Consider the following 19,612-nt stretch of genomic DNA (forward strand, 5'->3'; position numbering starts at 1 on the left):
AAGGTGGGTCTAGTTTGCACGACTAGATTAGCATATTACTCATGGGGTACGTAAGATATACGGTATCATTCGATCAAGTATACCATAAAAGATCCATTCATCCCATGTGAATTAATATACTATCCTATTTTTGGTCCCTTATTTAGTCTGGACACTAGATTAGCTAAAACTCGCTAACCAACATTAATTCTTATGCATTCTCGGTTGGCTCTCTCATGATCCATTCCCCGTGCTGACTCATAAAAAATCCTCGTCTCCAAGTGTTGGGTTGTTGTTGTCTGTGACATTACTGAACTGAATTCTTCTTTCATGAATCAAGGTGCAATCATGTTCGGTGATTCCTTGTTGCCTTCAGAATGTTCTCTTATTGTTAAAGAATTAAAAGCATCACCACTATGCGTCTAGGTAATTTTCATCAGTAAATTGAGGATCATGTGATGAAAACAAGGCCCCCGTATTATGAGTTTCGTAAGAAGTTGCGGTACCGTACTGACGAATGGCGGACCGTCGTCAGCCTGCTCGTGGGCGACCGACTACTGTCCCCGTTCTCAATGTGGCGGCCCTTCATGAGCAGTTGGCCAGGCTTCAGATGCAGCAGGAGGGTCCAAGTGAGACATGGCATGGACTCAGCCGGCATAAATCCAGCATCAGACGTGCACTGGATCTGCATTCTTTGAGAAAGTTTCACAACCGATAGCATGCTAAAGAAGTGCTTTTTTTTTTTTTTTCTTTTATAAATTCGGAGGCTGTAAAAGCAGCCACCAACCAATTTATTAAGCTGGTATAATTACAGGATTCAAAAGGCCCACTAGTGAAATCAGAAGAACAATATTTCACCCAATTTCTTGAAGTATTGAACAAAGATTACAGATCAAAAAATCTGTTGTGGGGGGTTTAGTCCTACATCGGTTGTGAGTCAGGATTATTCAGTCTTGTATGAGATAGGAGACACTCTCTTTCTCAAGAGGTGATTTTTGGGCCAAAGCATAGAGGATAAAGCCGTGAGACCCGACAACCACAAGCATACCAACACTACAAAGACTTTTAGTTGCCGATGTTAGTTTCAAGTGTCGATAATTTTTAAATGTTCCCACATGTGGTTAAGGGTGAACCGACTTTCAACGACGTATAAAAGGGTTGTGTGTTTGGATTTGAAGAAAGCGCTCACAAACATCGTCGGGATCCAATAATGACCCTATTCATGATGTTTATTTGGGTTGTTAGATGGGATTTCACTGCCATGCTTATTTTTGTCGTCGAGATCCAATAAACCCACCATTGCAATCCAGCAAAACCAAGTTCACCGTGCCCTAGGTCCCGCCTACTTCTTCGATCCTCTTTCTCTTTCTGCCTCCAACACTGAGCTTCTAGAAGTGTCCTAAGGACCTTCTACTATCTTAAATATCCTTCATGTATGCCATCGAAACCCGTACATAAACCAACTCTAGGCACCATTTCCATTCCAAAACGGATACCAAAACTAAGCATGAGGACTCGCTTCCTTGCCACCGACTACTTCGCTTCCTATTAGGATAGATCCTTGTCGCTTAGCCGACTACCAAGCCTTCTCATCTCTGAGCCGACTAAGGAAGCTACACTGGCTAAGCTACCACCATTCAATCCGGCTCAGATTCACGAGTCCCATCCGATAGGGTCTATGCTAGGCACCATCGTGGACACCCAGCCAACTAAAGGCTACTCACCCCTAGTCGATACCAGTCTGACTAAGATTAATATGCCGGCTACGGCCACTAGCACTCAATGGTGCTCGATCTGTAACCGACTTCATAGTCGGTTGACGACCGACTATGCCAATCGATGATGAGACACCTCGACGGTTTTATTTTGCCGACTCCATCGATGCGGGCCTCTGCCGACTAGTTGAGCACCAAACATGGCCATCGTACAATTCTGACAGGCCACATCAAGATCATATCACTCAGACACCATACTCTAGTCAGCTAGCTACATGCCGTGATGAGATACTGCAAATTTATTAAATACGTCCATAGGATCATTTATTATACCCCACGTCTGGTAGCGTCCACCATCATAAATGCATCGAATAGAAGGTACATTTATCGTCAACATTTAAAGATACCCACGTGGCATCATGCAACACCATACGATAGGACATGATTGATATGATCACTTATCCTCTTATCATTTATTATGCTCTCTCTGTAAATAGATGTAAGCGGAGACCCCTCCAGGGACATATACACGCACTATTTCACAACCCAGAAATTCTATCACTCTTTTCTTGAACTACCTCACTGACTTGAGCGTCGAAAAATTCTCACCGAAGCTACCTCTGACAGGACTTATTTTGCAGATTCTTCTTCTTTGACATCAAGTAGAGTCTAACACCATCTCTCTCTGATCAACTTTATCGCCTTTAGTCTCAGCGTTAACTGTATGCATCTTATCCGACGACGATACATCATCTTCCAGCACTTCCGCCGCTAACTAACAGATGCGGCTCCTAGTCGGCTTGGTCGGCTCCAGACCGACTACCGGCTTCCCACCAAAGAAAGGCCGCAACACCTCCCATTCTCGGATCAAAACCCTGAGAGACTTCCAATTCCTCCCCCTTCTGCTGCAAAATCTCCCCCCTTTTGATCCTCCTCTAGGCGTCGAGATCCCTTTCTTCGATCTTGATCTCCACTTTCCTTCCAAAATCGATGGATTTCCGATCGAGAATGCCCTCTCTCAGTTCCTCTCGGACGTTGTCCCTCGGTTTCTTCATGCTAGAGAGGGAACCTCCATGGATTCCAGCTCTCGGAACAGAGAGCTGGAGCGATTTAGATTTGGATCGGCTGCGATCAGCATATCTGTGGTGAATCGGCTATTTCTTTGCACTTTACATCATGGATTTGGTGTTGAAGGCTTGATTCTGGTTTGGCTTTGTTGTCACAGAGAAGAGATGATGACTCCTGGGAGGAAGAAAACCGGGAGAGTTGGGAATGCTCCGGTGCTGGAGCAGATGCTGTTGATGTATTAGATGTAAACACTTTATCTTATTTTATTTTATCTTATTTTCTCTATTGGAGGTGGTTTTGGTTATTTCTACTTTGGATTCTATGGCAGCAAGTAGTGGACTTTCTTCATGAAGAGAAGACAGTAGAGAAGTATTCAGATTCTGTCACTAAAACTCCAATGGTATGTGGCATATTTCAATCTTATGGAGTAGAAAGTGATGATTTCTTCTTCTTTGTCCTTGTACTGTCTAGGAAAATTCTTCATTTTTTTGTTGTATAGAGCCAGAGGAGCAAATTGCAAAAGGAATTACGGTTTGAAATAGTGGAAATAGAGCTCCCCCGGGTAAAACTACATAGTTTATTTATATTGCTTATTTTTGTGTCCCTACTGCGTGCTTCTTTCACCTTTTTTTTTAAAAAAAAAAATAATTTTCTGTTGTTGCTGTTGTGATAAAAGTTGTTGTTGTTGCTGAAGATGTTTTGGGTTCTTTTTGCAGAGAGAAACTATGAGCTCCTGTGAAGCAGAGGAAGCTGGATTCTGCTTTGAACTTTCAAATATTAAAATTCTTCTGGTATATCATTAACTTTATGTGAAAATAAATACTAAATTTTATGTTCTTCCTTTTGATTCCTTCTTCTTTGTGTTGCTTTGCAATCAAATTCTATGTGAGCAAATATCTTGATATTTATTTGCTAACTAGGCAGCAACTGACATAATAGGAAGAATAAAACTATTTAAATTTTTGTGCTGTGGTGGAGAACTGCAGGGTCAATTGGGCAGAATAGGACGAGTTGAACTGAGATGAAATGAACATTAGGAAAGAAAACTTTCTAATAAATATTATTTTCCAAAATTAAATTGAAAATGTCTGTACCTATAGTTTAGTTACTATTTTTCTGTAAATTTGAAGAAAACTAGTCTATGGTTGCTTCCATAGACTATTCTTATGTCGCAGCTTGGTGTGACTATTCTTCCACAATGATTAAGTTAAGCTTTAGAAAGCATTCCACTAAAGAATAGATGATTTTTGTTAGTCTGTTCTCCATCATCACCACACAACCCATCTTCTAATTCTGATGACTCTGATCACATGGTAGAGACCCAGGGTGCTTCATAGCAGACGACCATCATATTCGAAACAACACCATGAATGATCCATTGTTGATGACAAAAGTTGTTTAAAGGATTTAAGTCAAGAGATTTCTGATGCTGTGGATTCCCCTGTTATGTCAATATTGGCTGCTACTGCTTGTGACAGCATTAATCCTGAGGATTTATTTTTTAATGGCCATGCTTCTAAAGCAGATGACCTTTTAGGGAGCTCCATTTGTGTTGAATCACATTCCTTATTTGAAGTTACGACAGACCAACTTCAGCACAGTACTAAAGATTTGCGAGGTAAATCTGAGATACATCTGGAAGCATCTTCTACCTTAGACTTGCCTGCTAAGGGATCAGACAGAATGAAATTGGATTAATCATGTGATATAGAAAACTCTACCGGGACCATGAAAAATTTTCCAGACAAAACAGGGACCAAACAGTCTTCCCGTGATTCTACATTTCATTGCGATCTTAAAACTTAGCTATGTCGGCCTGCATTAATTGTAGAACAGTTTTTTATATTTTTTATTTAAAAAACCTTTGCGGTGCTTATAAGTGTCGCAAACCGCCACGTTATAATATTTCCAATGGCGCATATAGACGTTGCAAAAAACTACATTGTAATGTTTTCCAGCCACGTGTATCAGTGTCGTTAGATACCCATGCAGAGACAACTCTTTTTGCTGAGACCCAATGGCGTTTAAAAGGGTGGTAAAGTTGATAATTTTGTGACACTGCTATAAGTAGTCCAATGATGGTTCCCCACTCGTACATAGTCGATGCGTGCACAACGCTTGGAAAAACACCGTGGAGGAATTTAGCCACTTCTAGTAGCACCGCCAAAAATTTTTCTGTAGCTACAGCTATGATCTAAAGGCCGCAAGATTATAAACTACAGCAACCGTAAGCATACCAACTACAGCATCCCAAGTGAAGAGTTTAGTCCCACATCGATTGTGAGTTATGGGTACTCTGTCTTATATGAGATAGGAGACACACTCTCTCAAGAGGCGTCTTTTGGATCAAAGTCCAAGGACTATAAACCCATAAGCTATGGTATGCGCACGGTCAAAACAGATAATATCTCTTGCTGGGATGAGTCCTCCATCTGTATGAGCCCGAAGTCCCTTAACCATAATGTTAAGTGGTTATACCTGCATGCCATAGCTTATGAGTCAAGGTTGTTCTGGGTATATAAAAAGGCTCATGTTGTGGGTTTGGAGGAATGGGAAAAAATAAACCTCGTTTTTCTCATCGGAAAAAAAAAAAAGAAGTGGAAATCCTTACTCTAGGGTGGAAATCCTTACTCCAGGAACATGACTTTCCATGTGTGGCTTCCGGCGGCTATTTTCTAAAGAGCTTTGTCGGCCTTTATAAGAAGTACGCGACTCCCGTCTAAAATAGTGTTCCTGCTTTAGAATAACCTATCCGAGAAAAGCACAAGTGGAAACCCTGCGGCCTTGCAATTAGTATATGAAAGATAAATCCATTCGTATTCGACACATTGTTCCTGAAGGCTTCCATTTCAGAACCAAATGAAAGACTTTTATTTGAAACTGGACCACCGACACATGGCCCCAACTATCAGCTTCAACCATCTAAGAGATCTTCTATTCTTCTTAATTTGTGAAGTAGTCTCGAATGCTCAGCAATAATCCCATCAAGACAGAGTATAGACCAACCCAGAAAGATCCTAGAGTTCCTCTCTGACCAAGAGACAGTGGCAATTAGCATCAAGATCGGCTTATGAGCTGCTTTTCTGAAATTCCTTGTTCTCCACTCTATGCAGAGGGCTTCAAAGGAACAGTGTGAAAGCAAAACTCCCAGCAACGAGCAAATGGCTTTCCAAATAGCAGTGAAGACAGCGGCAATTAGCATCAAGATCGGCTTATGAGCTTCTTTTCTGAAATTCCTTGTTCTCCACTCTATCCAGAGGGCTTCAAAGGAACAGTGTGAAAGCAAAACTAAACTCCCAGCAACGAGCAAATGGCTTTCCAAATAGCAGTGAAGAAGGGGCAATCAAAGAAGAGATGATCAACTGACTCAATGGAGCATTGACATAGCACACAACCTCCCAAATTCTTACCAATCCTGTGGCTAATGAATTCCCTACTGTTAAGCCTCTTCTTCCTAGCAAGCCACAAAAAAATATTTAAATTTTAGAGGTAAAGGAGTGCTCCATAGTGAAGATGCAAAAGAACATCATACTCTAGAAATGATAAATTGGTAATGGGAGACAGTGGAGAAAACATCCATTGGAACTCGCCTTTCAATCAATTTTGTCTTCCTCGTCAGTCACGATAACTGATGCCAACAAAGAGAGTAGAGAATTTTGTTGAGCTTGAAGAGTCGTCAATGGGGAAGATGATAGCCTAAATCTTCAAGATAAGATCGAGCAGTTGAAGAACTCTGAGATAGTGCCATTCTTTTTGGTGCAACGGCCAAAGAGGTCCAAAAAGACCAGTTTGAGAGGGGCATCCAGCAGCCAGCAATCCTTCCAGAAGGAACTAGAGTTTCCATTGCAAATATTGAATTGAATTCTATTCCACAATGCAGGGAGAGAGTTGATGACATTTTTCCAAAGATTTGAACATCTTTGGGGAGGCTTCCAACATCTGCCTCAAATCGTACAGGTGTTTTAGATTTAATATTAAGAGCCGCATGGTCTTCCGCAGGAAGGATACGAGGGAATAATTTCGAGAATTATACTCTATGTAGCAACTTTGAACTCTACTTTTTTTGTTCTGAGGAAAATAATTAAGACGAAAAGTCCCATGCACCGCAATTTAGTTAAAGGCAACATGAAGAGTACATGATTAAAGGAAAACGCTGACAAAATTTTATTCTTGGTCCAAATACCGGTTGCACTGAGTTATTATTAGGCAAGGTTCAAGTGCCTAACCTGACTTCGTTTCATTTTAAGCTTTTCTGACCCAATCAAACTAATTAGCCAGCAGATCTTGGTCCCACATCATACATCTGGTCCATGGTTCTCCATCATATTCTTAGCAGTCGTGGATGAAAGGTTGTTTTATTAAATAGTTTTGCTTTAGGAAAATTATCTATAGGTCTTTGAATGGATCCGAAATTACTTTTAAGTCTCTGGACCTTTCAAGTTGAATAAAAAATTTTTGAAATACTAAAAAGTTATTTCTAGGTCCCTGCCGTCCACACAGATTAGTTACACAGGTCTATATTCAGGTTACACGGATTTATATTCAAGTTATACAGGTTTATATTCAGGTTACGTAGGTTACCTAGTTTCCATATCTGGTTATGCACGTTCATGTTCAGGTTATATAGGTATGTACCTTGGTTACACAGAAATAACTCCTTAGCATTTCAGAGATTTTTTATTCAAATTGAAAAGTCCAGAGACTTAAAAATAATTTCGAATCCATTTAGGGACCTATAGATAATTTTTTCTTTTGGCTTTCCTCTCTCGGTCCCAGCCAAATCCTCTCTCTTCTTAGTTAATTAAAACTACTACTTGTGCTCCATTGGAGCGAGCTGATTGTTGTCAACTTTTTTCTTCTTTCAGAACGTTAGTGTAGCAGATTTCATGGCCAATTCAGATTGGGCAAACAACTTTAGATCCCACTTCCCTCTTCAGGCATCATAGAATATCAACAACTTCAAAACAAGCTTCACGACAGTCAGCTTACAGAACATGAAGATCACAGATGTTAGATTTGGAGCTGTTGCGGCCAATCCCCTCGTCGCCTGATCGTCGGGAACGAGCACCTGCAAAAGAAGTTCGCACTGACCAGAGGTGACTCCGGCGGGGACCCTCCGACGGTCAAGTCAGAGAGGAGACTAGGCAACAGTAGAAAAGAATCAAGGAGCTCAGCGAGAGAGAGAGAGAGCAAGAGCTAGAGAGGAAGAGTTCAGGGGTTTCGAAAGGAACCTCCTTCAGCACTGTTGCCTTCCCTATTTTATAGTAGAGTGCGGCATGGCGCCGTCATTAATGGCGCAGACAATGGGAGAGTTGTCAAATCACCGTGGGACTGTCAAATCATCGTGGGGCTGTTAAATCACTAGGGTTGACCCATGTCTTAGGTGGGATAATATCCCAGGGCGGCTATGCCTCACGCCTCTGTCAGGACGGACGGCCTTCAGCAGTTGTACGACATTTGGAGGAGCCGACCGACCATACGTCGGCATTTGATCGTAGGATGTCGGGTGAGGACCCAGAGGCACCGTCGGCTGGTCTGGTGCCTTGCTTAAGTCAGACGTCGGCTGCCACCCCCAACAGTGAGTCGGTAATATGGGTTTGGCCGCTTGATCGGTCGGGAACAGCATGGGTCGGTTCGGCCGACACACCTTCGGTCGGATATTGTCGACAGCCGCCTGTCAGGGTCGGAGTCGTCCGTCGGGGTCGACTGTCGGTATATCCCAACAGTTGCCCCCCCCCACTCTTGAGTCCGATGTCGTGTTGGCTCGGATGAACACGTGGGCGACGGCTTCGGGCGAAAGGAGTGGTTTTCCATCACATCTTGCCCTGACTCTGGCGATCGCATCAACAAACGATCCGAGGTCGGTCGTCCCGACTGTAGGTCGAGCGTGCACGTCGGGTCGGAGGTCGGCCAACCTCCGAATGTTGCTCGTCGACACGATCATTCCGCAGAGTCTGATAGTCGAGTCGTGTCCGACGCATTCGGATAGGATAACGATGGCAAGTCGAATATCCGTTGTCCTTCCTTGGTCGGACGTATGCGTCGGAATGTATGATAAACGGTGGCAAGTCGAATATCCTTTGATCGATTGTGACCAGATCGATATGTCGTGGATGCGACTGCGGTCGTCTTGGCATTTTGCCCTTCTTAGTCGAAGCTAAGTCGGTAAGTTAGCCAGCTGCATTAGTCGAAGCTCTTTGCCTTCAGAGGTGGGGGCCGTCGTAGATATTTTACCCCTTCGATCTCCGTCGTAGAATCCGATGTGTCATCGACGATCAAGACGTAGATTGAGCCGTTGGTTCGGTGATCAGGCCGTAGATTCATCGTAGATCCGACGATCGATGATCGAGCCGTTGGTTCGGCGATCGGCGATTAAGCCATAGATTCATCATAGATCCGACAATCGACGATCGAATCGTTGGTCCGGCGATTGGCGATTTGTTCGACGATGAAGTCGTAGATTTGGCGATCAGCGATCGAGCCGTTGGTTCAGCGATCGACGATCAGTTCAGCGACGGAGTCGTAGATTCGACGATCGACGATCGAGCCGTTGGTTCGGTGATCGACGATCAGTTCGGTGATGGAGTCGTAGATTCGGCGATCGGTGATCGAGCCATTGGTTCAGCGATCGGCGACCAGTTCGACGATGGAGTCGTAGATTCGGTGATCGGCGATCGAGCTGTTGGTTTGGCAATCGACGATCAGTTCGACGATGAAGTCATAGATTCGACGATCGGACTGCATTGGTCGAGGCCTTTTGCCTTCAAAGGCGGAGGCCGTCGATTTGACGATCGACGATCGACGATCGAGTCATTGATTCGGTGATCGATGATCGAGCCATGTTGGTCGGGGCCCTTTTCCTTCAGAGGTCGAGGCCGTCGGTTCGGCGATTGATGATCCAGCCGTTGATTTGACGATCGACGATCGAGCCGTGTTGGTCGGGGCCCTTTTGCCTTCAAAGGCCGAGGCCGTCGGTTCGGTGATCGATGATCGAGCCATTGATTCGACGATCGATGATCGAGCCATGTTGGTCGGGGCCCTTTTGCCTTCAGAGGTTGAGGTCGTCGGTTCGGCGATCGGTGATCGAGCCGTTGATTCGACGATCGAGCCGTGTTGGTCGGGGCCCTTTTGCCTTCAGAGGTCGAGGCCGTCGATTCGGCGATCGGTGATCGAGCCGTTGATTCGGTGATCGATGATCGAGCCATGTTGGTCGGGACCCTTTTGCCTTCAGAGGTCGAGGCCATCGATTCGGCGATCGATGATCGAGCCATTGATTCGACGATCGACGATCGAGCCATGTTGGTCGGGGCCCTTTTGCCTTCAGAGGTCGAGGTCGTCGGTTCGACGATCGATGATCGAGCCGTTGATTCGACGATCGACGATCGAGTCATGTTGGTCGGGGCCCTTTTGCCTTCAGAGGCCGAGGCCGTCGGTTCGACGATCGGTGATCGAGCCATTGATTCAGCGATCGACGATCTAGTCGTGTTGGTCGGGGCCCTTTTGCCTTCAGAGGCCGAGGCCGACGTAGATTCTCCGCTCCTTCGATCTCTATCAGGATCTGCACACGAAGAGCGGGGAGAGAGGTGTAGGAGTCATACCTGCGATGCGTCGGTCTCAAATTTCGTTGTCGGGGTGAGACCCGTCTATTGGTGGGGGGCCTACTGGGTTCAGCAGGGGCCCGACCTTTCTTCTGCTTTTTCTTCCGACCCGTGCCCTAGATCAGGCACCGATCGGAAGCTCCTTCGTCTGCGCGTATGTATTTGTACGCGCGCTCCAGCAATTCGGCATACGTCCGGAGGAGGGTCTTGTCCAAAGAATATATGAAACGGGACCCCATTAGCCCCCTCTTCATGGCTGAGATAGCCATGTCTTCGTTGAGATCCCGAACCTCGAGCATGGCCGCATTAAAACACGTCACGAAGTGTTGGAGCATCTCATTTTCTCTCTGTTTGAGGGAAAAGAGGCTGTCCGAGGTTCGTGGCGGCTTCCGGCTGGTGCTGAAGTGGGCCACGAAGGAGTGCTCAAGCTACCCAAAGAAGTGAATACTTTCTGGGCGAAGGTCGGAGTACCAGACCCTGGCAGCTTTGCGAAGTGTGGCGGGAAAGCCGATGCAGAGAAGAGCATCGGTCGCCCCTTGGATCGTCATGAAAGTCTTGTAGCTCTCTAGGTGGTCAACTGGATCGGTGGAGCCGTCATAGGGCTCCACATGGGGCATTTTGAACCGACTAGGGATCGGCTCGTCGAGGATGAGTCGGGAGAGAGATTGGGCGGTCTGAAAGTCGACGTCGTTTGAAGACTTCTGTCTATCCACCTGCAGCTGGGCAAGCCGACGGTCGATTTTTTCGAACCTGCGTTCGTAGTCGTCGGCCCGTCGGTGCTGAGAGACCCCGGGAGTGGAGTCTCCCGATGAATCTGAGAGGGAGGTGGATGGCGTCCGCGGTCGCTTTTTCTTCCTCGCTCGCTCCAGCTGGGAAGGAGAGGGACGCCGAGACCGATGGGTGTCACGCCGTAGCCGCCTCTCTCCTTCTTGATGGGAATGCTGAGACGGCTGCTCCTGAGGAGGAGATGGAAGTGGATGCGGGCATCGGTGGCTGCTTCTGGACGGCATAGGGTGCGCCGCCGGTTGCACCACCGACGGTCGCGATAACTGAGTTAGTTGTGGTTAAAGATTTTTGACCGCATCCGTCAGAACGGTCATTTGCCGCACGATCACCACGATCTGTGCCTCCGTGGTTACCGCAGGGTGTGGAGAGCTGGGCTCTGCCATGGAGGGTGAAGGAGAGGGCTCTTCCAAATGGGAAGAGCGTCTCGCCGACCCGGTAGCTCTCGATCGTTGAGCTCTAGTTTTCGTCATCTCGAGAGGTCTCTTCAAGCTTTTGTGGAGCTCGTTGTCTTACCTCTGTCGACCCCTTCCTGACGTGCCAAAACCTGTTGCAGCCAATCCCCTCGTCGTCTGATCGCCGGGAACGAGCGCCTGCAAAAGAAGTCCGCACTGACCGGAGGTGACTCCGACAGAGACCCTCCGACGGTCAAGTCAGAGAGGAGACTAGGCAACAGTAGAAAAGAATGAAGGAGCTCAGCGAGAGAGAGAGTGAGAGTTCAGGGGTTTCGAAAGGCACCTCCTTCAGTACTGTTGCCTTCCCCATTTTATAGTAGAGCGCGGCATGGTGCCGTCATTAATGGCGCAGACAATGGGAGAGTTGTCAAATCGCCGTGGGGCTGTCAAATCGTCGTGGAGCTGTCAATTCACTAGGGTTGACCCATGTCTTAGGTGGGACAATATCCCAGGGCGGCTATGCCGTACGCCTCTATCAGGACGGATGGCCTTCAGCAATTGTACGGCGTTTGGAGGAGCCGACCGACCATACGTCGGTATTTGATCGTAGGATGTCGGGTGAGGACCCAGAGGCACCGTCGGCTAGTCTGGTGCCTTGCTTAAGTCGGACGTCGACTGCCACCTCCAACAGTGAGTCAGTAATATGGGTTCGGCCGCTCGATCGGTCGGGAACAGCATGGGTCGGTTCGGCCGACACACCTTCGGTCGGATATTGTCTGCAGCCATCTGTCGGGGTCGGAGTCATCCATCGGGGTCGTCTGTCGGTATATCCCAACAGGAGCTTTTATCCAACAGGTACTCTGTTTCCAAATGTTATGAGTTTCTAATTCATGGGGGGGTCATCTCCTATTTTAGCAAAGTGATTTGGAAGCTCCCGCTGCCAGAGAAATGCAAAATTTTCATTTGGCTCTGCTACAACAAGCGGATTCTAACGTGGGATATTCTGAACAAAAAAGGAATGCAAGGTCCAAGCCAACGTCCGCTCTATTGTGGTCATAGCAAAACTTCAAATCATCTTTTCACCTCATGCCGCTTCACAAAGGAAATTTGGTCACAATTACTCCCTCATACAAATCTACCGGACGATGTCATAGAATTCTGGCTCCCATGGAGACAACGGCGTGCTGATAAACGACTTTAGAGACATTTTGATACAATGGTCGCTACTACCTTATGGTGCCTTTGGAAGGAGAGGAATAACAGAATTTTTCATTGTGAAGCTCTCAGTCAATTCGCCATGGTGAAAAAGATCTTATTTCTTCTTGAGGAATGGACGAGAAGTTGAAAAGATAATCTATTGGACAGTTCCTATATAACCTCACACCAGAGGAAATATCCCACTTCTTACTTAATCTTTGTACATACTAATACCCCTCGAAATAGATTCCAAACTCTACTTTCTTGCTTCCTGATTTTGCTGTAGTTAGTTAAGTTAAAACTAACTATAACAACCATCTTGCTTTCTGCTTCTGTAAACATCCCCCTCCTTTTACATTCTTTCCTTTTGTAAACAGCATCCTTTTATTATTATTGTTGCAGTCAATCCCCTATTGCACCCATTATTGGAGAATAACACCTGCAAAAAAAGTCCGCACTGATCGAAATTGTGTCCGACGGAGATCCTCCGATGCTTAAATCAGCGAAGAGTGGGGAACAGCAGATAAAATTTTCAAAGAGGCAGAGTATCAGCCGAAAAGTATCTTACCAATGCTGTTCATTTATCTCCTTTTATAAGTGAGTTGTTGGTAACCATTTGTAACGGTTAGACATGTGGGTTTTGCTTATTTCGGCACTATGTAATCGTGAGATGGGCGGTTATATCCACTATTGATCATGGTATGTGACCATTATGCACTTTCTACGCTGGCGGTTTCTGATATGCCGATGTTATGTTGGTTGTTTGAGTGTGCCAACCGAATATTGGTACTTGTAGGATCCGAATGAATGTCGATTCATGATTTTGATAACGACTAGACATCGGCTAAAGAGTCGATCGATCCTTCACAGTTGACTTGATCTGGCTAAGGGGTCAATTGAGAGCATCCAAATGTTTGTCGGCATGTCCGGCTAATAGTCGGATGTCCACATCCCTATCACCGATTGAGAGTCGGGTGTTCGTGTTGTAATTTGGCTGAGACTCATTCTGCAATGAGAGTCCGATGGTCCATCGCAGTTGCTAACATTCAGTCGGTTGGCCGACTGTGAATCGATCTAGCCAATGTTAAGTCGGAATTGTCTTATGGACGTCCCAAGGTTGGCGTTCAGAGCCACTCGATGAGGGATCGGTCAAAGGTGCATCGGTGTTGCTCATTCACCGACTAGGGCTCAGTGCCAAATACCAATCATCCCAAGATCGTACGGTACTCCACTGTTTGACTAGGAATCGATCCCAGAGGTCGAGTAGTTGTCAGGATTAAGAGCTGGATGATCAGGGCTCAGACAATGTGCTGGCCGACCACCCTTTAGTTGAAACTGTCGAACTTGATCGGAGAATTGATAATTTGTTGGTTATGTCAAGTATGGGCCAGGCAAAATCAGATATCCCAACAATTATGAATCATATATACATGAGGGAAGGGTCTCACTTACCTCATTCCATCAAAAAAAAACTTTTTTTCTTTCTTCTTCTTGGGGCTTACATATTGTGGTCTGTATAGTTAAATGCCCCCATTTCGTTGCTGATTGTAGTGCATTACAATAACGCTGCATACAAGCATCATTCATTTGTAAGAATCTAATAAACATATTGCCTTCTAGTTAGACCATCCTGATAATAATAATACCATGTATCTACTAGCGGTTAGGCCATCCTGATAATAATAATACCACGTATCTACCCGCGATTAGGCCATCCTAATAATAATAATACCACATATCTTCCTGTAGTTAGGCTATTTTGATAATAATAATACCACGTATCTGCCCGCAGCTAGGCCGTTCTGATATTGTGACCAGTCCAATCACCTCGATTTTTAATTCATTATAATTCATTCCTTTCATTTTATTATCATTATCCCATTATAACTTTGACACATGCTATACTTTCGCAATTGGCATAATATATAATCATAAGGAATCAAAGTTTACTGTCCATGCACATTTGCAATACAACAACTTCTAATATATGATACCAACCATTTATAATCGATGCAGGTGGTTGTGACTAGAGATCCTTACCTCTTGCAGTAGCAAAATCTAACCGATGCAAGAACTTCCAGAAGCTATCTCTCAGCCTCGTCCTCGATGATACTCTCAGTTTTTAAGCAAAGAGCATCATCTGTTATCTTTACTTTTTTAACAGATATGGGTGGAAGATCCCGACAATATAAACATGATGTAGTTGCGATTCAGGCCTTCACCTAAACCACACATTTCACTACTCAACTTGGAATGGACGAGCCGACCATGTGCCCCAACAACACCCGGACCCACAGGCGTAACCCAACATCCAAACCACCCATTGCCCTCGCTCAGGTTACAAGCTCACACAACTAAGCTTGGCATCCCTCTCGCCGCCTCCTTTATATCTTCCACACTAGCCCCAACTTTTCTACTCTCCATCCACCACCATCATCGCCTCACCACCATCACCACACAATTAGACCAACAAAACCTTGATACCTCTCGAAAATACAAACCTAGATCCCAAACCAACCACATGAAACCCAGAACAAAACCTAAATCTAATCCAATTCGATCTGAGTTGACATCTTCCAAGAACGAGCAAAGAACCCAAGGAACCAACCACCAATCCCTTCTCCTCTTTCTTCTTCTTTTTTGATCTTTCTCTATTTTTTCTTCTCTGTCCCCACTCACACCAAACACAACACACACACACACACACACAGAGGAAGAGAGATGTTGCGGCCAATCCCCTGATGCATCCGTTGCTGGAGAAGAGCACCTGCAAAAGAAGTCTGCACTAATCAGAGTTGTGTTTGACGGAGACTCTCTGATGCTTAAGTCAGTGGAGAGTGGTGAACAACAGATAGATTTAGAGAGACAGAGTATCAGCCCAGAAATATCTTACCAATGCTGTTCGTTTATCTCTCTTTTATAGATAATCCATCAGTAACCGTTTGTAATGGTTAGACATATAGATCCTGCTTATTCTGGTATTATGTGATCGTGGAATGGATGGTTAAGATCTCCTGATAATTGTGGTACATGACCGTTATGCACTTTCTGCACTGATGGTTTTTGGTATACCGATTGGCCATCGGTTGTGAAGTTGATCAAGTCACTATAGTTGAATTATGTTTGTCAAAAAAGTTGGTTGCGAATTGTTGACTATCGATCGGCTTACTGATCGATCTGTATCTATTAGGTCGATTAAAAGTCGGACAACATGTTGTAATTGGGTCGAACTCATCCTGCAATATAGTTTTGATGATCCATCGCCCGCAACCAACAGATAGTCGGTTGGCTGACTATGAATTGAAAATGCAGATTGAATTACTCCAACAGTTGCCCCTCACTTCCAAGTCCAAGGTGGCTTGACATGTGAATTGACACGTGGCTTGACATGTTGGACGAAAGGGGTTGTCATGCGTTATCTCGAACCTCGATTCAGCTACAAACATTAATGATTCCTTCAAAAAATGAAGAGTCTCCGATCATTTTGTCACTTCAATAATCATGAGACCATCATTGGGATGTCAATTCGAGAAGATGATTTGGCGTCCGAACGATCCGATCGATTTGATTCTGACTAGTTGATTACCACCACGTATCCGGGTATTATTGATTTTTAACCGTTCATGTGGATAGAGATGAGGTGGCACGATCTGATGGTAGATGCATCGAACCATCAAATCAATGGTTAGTTTTGATGTAGCCACATGTCAAAATCTAGGGTAGTCTTGATTTGAACAAATTCATCTCGACTGTTCACGGGCTCTATATATATATGTCGCTTTCATTTGGATTTTTTATTTCTTTAGTTGTTATTCTCTCCTGCAACTAAAGACTTTGTTTTGGGGGTCAAGAGCTTCAAGGTTCTAGGAGTCTTCCTCCTTATATTTTCGTGGTCTCCAGATCATCCCTTAGTTTTAGATTAGGTTTCTCCTTCTTTTCTTCCTCTTTTAATCTTCTTTGATTTCTTTTCCTACCATTTTCAATAGCTAGTAGGGGTAGAAATGATAGAGAGAAGGTTAGAATACATGAGGCTCCTCGAGATAGTTGATTGGGTGATCCAGTTGGCAATTCTCCTTTGGGTCCGAATATGGAAGTTTTTTCTTATCTGGATCCAATGTCGATTGGCTCCGAGAATAATATCATATCCCAAAGTAATTTCAGCTCTTTACAACTGATCCGAAAGGTCGGGTGAGTTCTCTTCCTCCGGATTAGGTAGCGATTTATATGGAGGACCTTCGGACTGGTCTTCATTTTTCGATTCTGAAGTTTGTCCGAAATCTCTTTGATTATTACTGTCTTTGTCCTGCTCAGTTAGCTCTAAATTTCATTCAATTGATCATCAGTTTTGCTCTGTTGTATCACATGATCCTGACCAACCCTTGGCCTTCTCTTTTTTTGTACTTTTTTTATTCTTCATCTCCACTCAAAAGCTAAGGGTTGGTGGTTCTTCAACTAAAGAAAGGGTTTGTCTTTTATTTCTAATCTTCCTTCGTCCATCTATGGGTGGAAGAACCAATTTTTTTTTTTGTTTCTTCTTCTTCATCATGAGGCTTTCCTTCATCCTAGAGAGATCCAAGAATAAGTCCTAATGAACATAGTCAAATCAAAGTTATTGATCAGGAGGACTTTCTCCGATTGAAGGATATGAAAGTCCCCGCACAACGAGAGCTACTGACGGAGCAAGCTCTCTATGACATCGAATTTAGTTCGATGACTTCTTTAGGCATAGCTTAGTCGGTCCTTCACTTTACTTTTCATTTATCTTTGAACTTTATAACTGAGTCATTGTGCCTTTTGATTGTAGCTATGCGACTAGCGGTGCGAGTCTCAGCGGCTGATATTTGACAATATATCACTAAAAAGAGAGCAGCGACTGGTGCCGAACTATCCCAAGCGGTGAAGAAGAGTTGGGTTGACGTAGAGTCGGCATCAATGAGGAAGACCGACATTCCATTGGTAGTCATTCCCAAAATCGAGCCTGTCATTGCATTGTCGGCTTTGACAGTGCTTCCACCGATCAATGCGCTATATGTTGGAGGGAAATCGACTAGAGATGGTGAGGTCATGGCCATCATGTCGATACCGGCCAAGACAATGCCAATCATGATTTCATCGGTGGGAGGTCAGGCAGAGTCTGCTGCTGCACCCAAATCAGAACCATCCACTGCTGTGCCGATGGTGCCTCGGGCACCTTCAACTGGGCCGATGCTGTCTCGGGCACCATCAACACTGACTTGATGGCGGCTTTGAGTGAGCGACCACCAACTGGAGAGCGGAGAAAGGCACCGGCCATTTCCACTGATGACGGATCGTCGATAGGCTTGACTACACTTTTTGATGTCCGAATTCCTACAGATGAGTTGGCTTTGACCAATCCGAAATGGGCCAAGCGACTCATCGAAGCTTCATTTCTCTTGATTGATAAGGAGAACAGAAAAGATAGGATTGTATCCAAAATATTTTCATCCTTCTACCCGATGATGTAAGCGTAAGTTGATGATGCTCTTCTTCTTTCTCTTCTTCTTTTTTTTTTACTTGACCTGACTTATTTTTTTTCTTTTCAGCTAGCACATGATATGCAAGCATTGGAGAGTGGGTATCGAAAAATCATCGACTTTCATCGAATGTGGATGGAGAAAGTCACAACTGCGAATGTCGAGAAAGCTGCGGCCACTGAACAACTTCGAGTGGCGGTCGAGCGAGAGACAAATTATCAAGGGGAGAACTCTCACATGAAGGCTAAGCTGGAGTCGGTAAGAGCCTAGTTGGAACCAGCGAGAGATGAATTACAGTTGGCTTGTACCGAGCTAAAATCCACATGGCAGACTGTCAAATCTCAGGGGTCCCAAATAAAGAAGAAGAATTATAAAATCAATCAGCTCCGGAAAGATCGTGATAGTTGTGCTAAAGAGTTGGAGGAAGAAAGAAAAAAGTATTGGGCCATCGAATCAAGGTTGGCACTGGTAGATGCAGAGTCCATCTCTGCTAAGGAGGAAGCATGGTTGGCCAAAGATGCTCTGAGTCGGGCATGAGAGCAGGCCGTCAAGGATTACAAAGAATCGCAAGACTTCAAAAATAAAATCCTCGAGGGTACTCGCTTCTTATTGTATCGGCTGTAAAGACAGTAGGGATGCGGTGGAAAAATTATACCCGAACTTGGATCAAAACAACATCGCCGCCCCTGGTTCAAAAGAAGAAGCTATCGAAAAAATAGTGCCGACTAAAGAAGTTACACCGACTGCACCAGAGTCTGCTCCCGTTGTTGAAGAAGCCATACCAGAGTCGACTGCTATCGAAGGCCATGAGACTAGTGCTGCGATGACTGTCGATACAACCGAGGAAGAGGCCGACTGGTGTCCAGTATAAAGATTTTTTCTTTCTTCGTAGTTGGACAATAGTCCAACTCAATTTGTAATCTGACTTTTGGTCTAATTTTATACTTTTTTCTTGATGAATGGATGAAAAATTTTCAAGTATTGAAAATTTTCTAAATATCGAACTTCTTGTACGTTGTCTTTTTTGAATGTGATGTTCATTATTGCTAATATAGTCAAATATCAATCAGATAACCGAATGACGATCGGTAATTGAAGTTGTAGAATCCGCTTATTAGCTGGATACTAGCCAACTGAACTTTAGGCGCAAATTTTCCCAAGTATAGTCGGGTATCAATAGACTCAACTTTAGGCATATAGATTTTTTTTTTAATATTTGATATATGAGGGCAAGTCGAATATCCTTCGATTGATCGAAGTCGAGTTGGCTTATTATTCTGTTCAACCATGGTTGAATCGGTATACTATTCCACTTAACCGTAGCTAAGCCGGCATGTGTAGTCGTTTAACTTGAGTTGGCATTCATAGTCATCCGATCGAAA

The 19,612-nt window shown here is 44.6% G+C and overlaps 1 protein-coding gene across 1 annotated transcript; it reads left to right on the forward strand.

Moving 5' to 3' along the window:
* Positions 1-2,383: 2,383 nt before the first annotated feature.
* LOC105055237 (uncharacterized) lies at positions 2,384-6,852 on the forward strand. Its single transcript, XM_010937006.4, has 6 exons — positions 2,384-2,839; positions 2,920-3,006; positions 3,091-3,162; positions 3,262-3,324; positions 3,479-3,553; positions 5,876-6,852. Exons 1-6 carry the CDS (start codon positions 2,477-2,479, stop codon positions 5,978-5,980), a joined length of 765 nt encoding a protein of 254 aa, XP_010935308.2. The 5' UTR covers positions 2,384-2,476; the 3' UTR covers positions 5,981-6,852.
* The last annotated feature ends 12,760 nt before the right edge of the window (positions 6,853-19,612 follow it).

Source organism: Elaeis guineensis, chromosome 12, assembly GCF_000442705.2.
Source record: "Elaeis guineensis isolate ETL-2024a chromosome 12, EG11, whole genome shotgun sequence".
Classification (NCBI taxonomy): Eukaryota; Viridiplantae; Streptophyta; class Magnoliopsida; order Arecales; family Arecaceae; genus Elaeis; species Elaeis guineensis.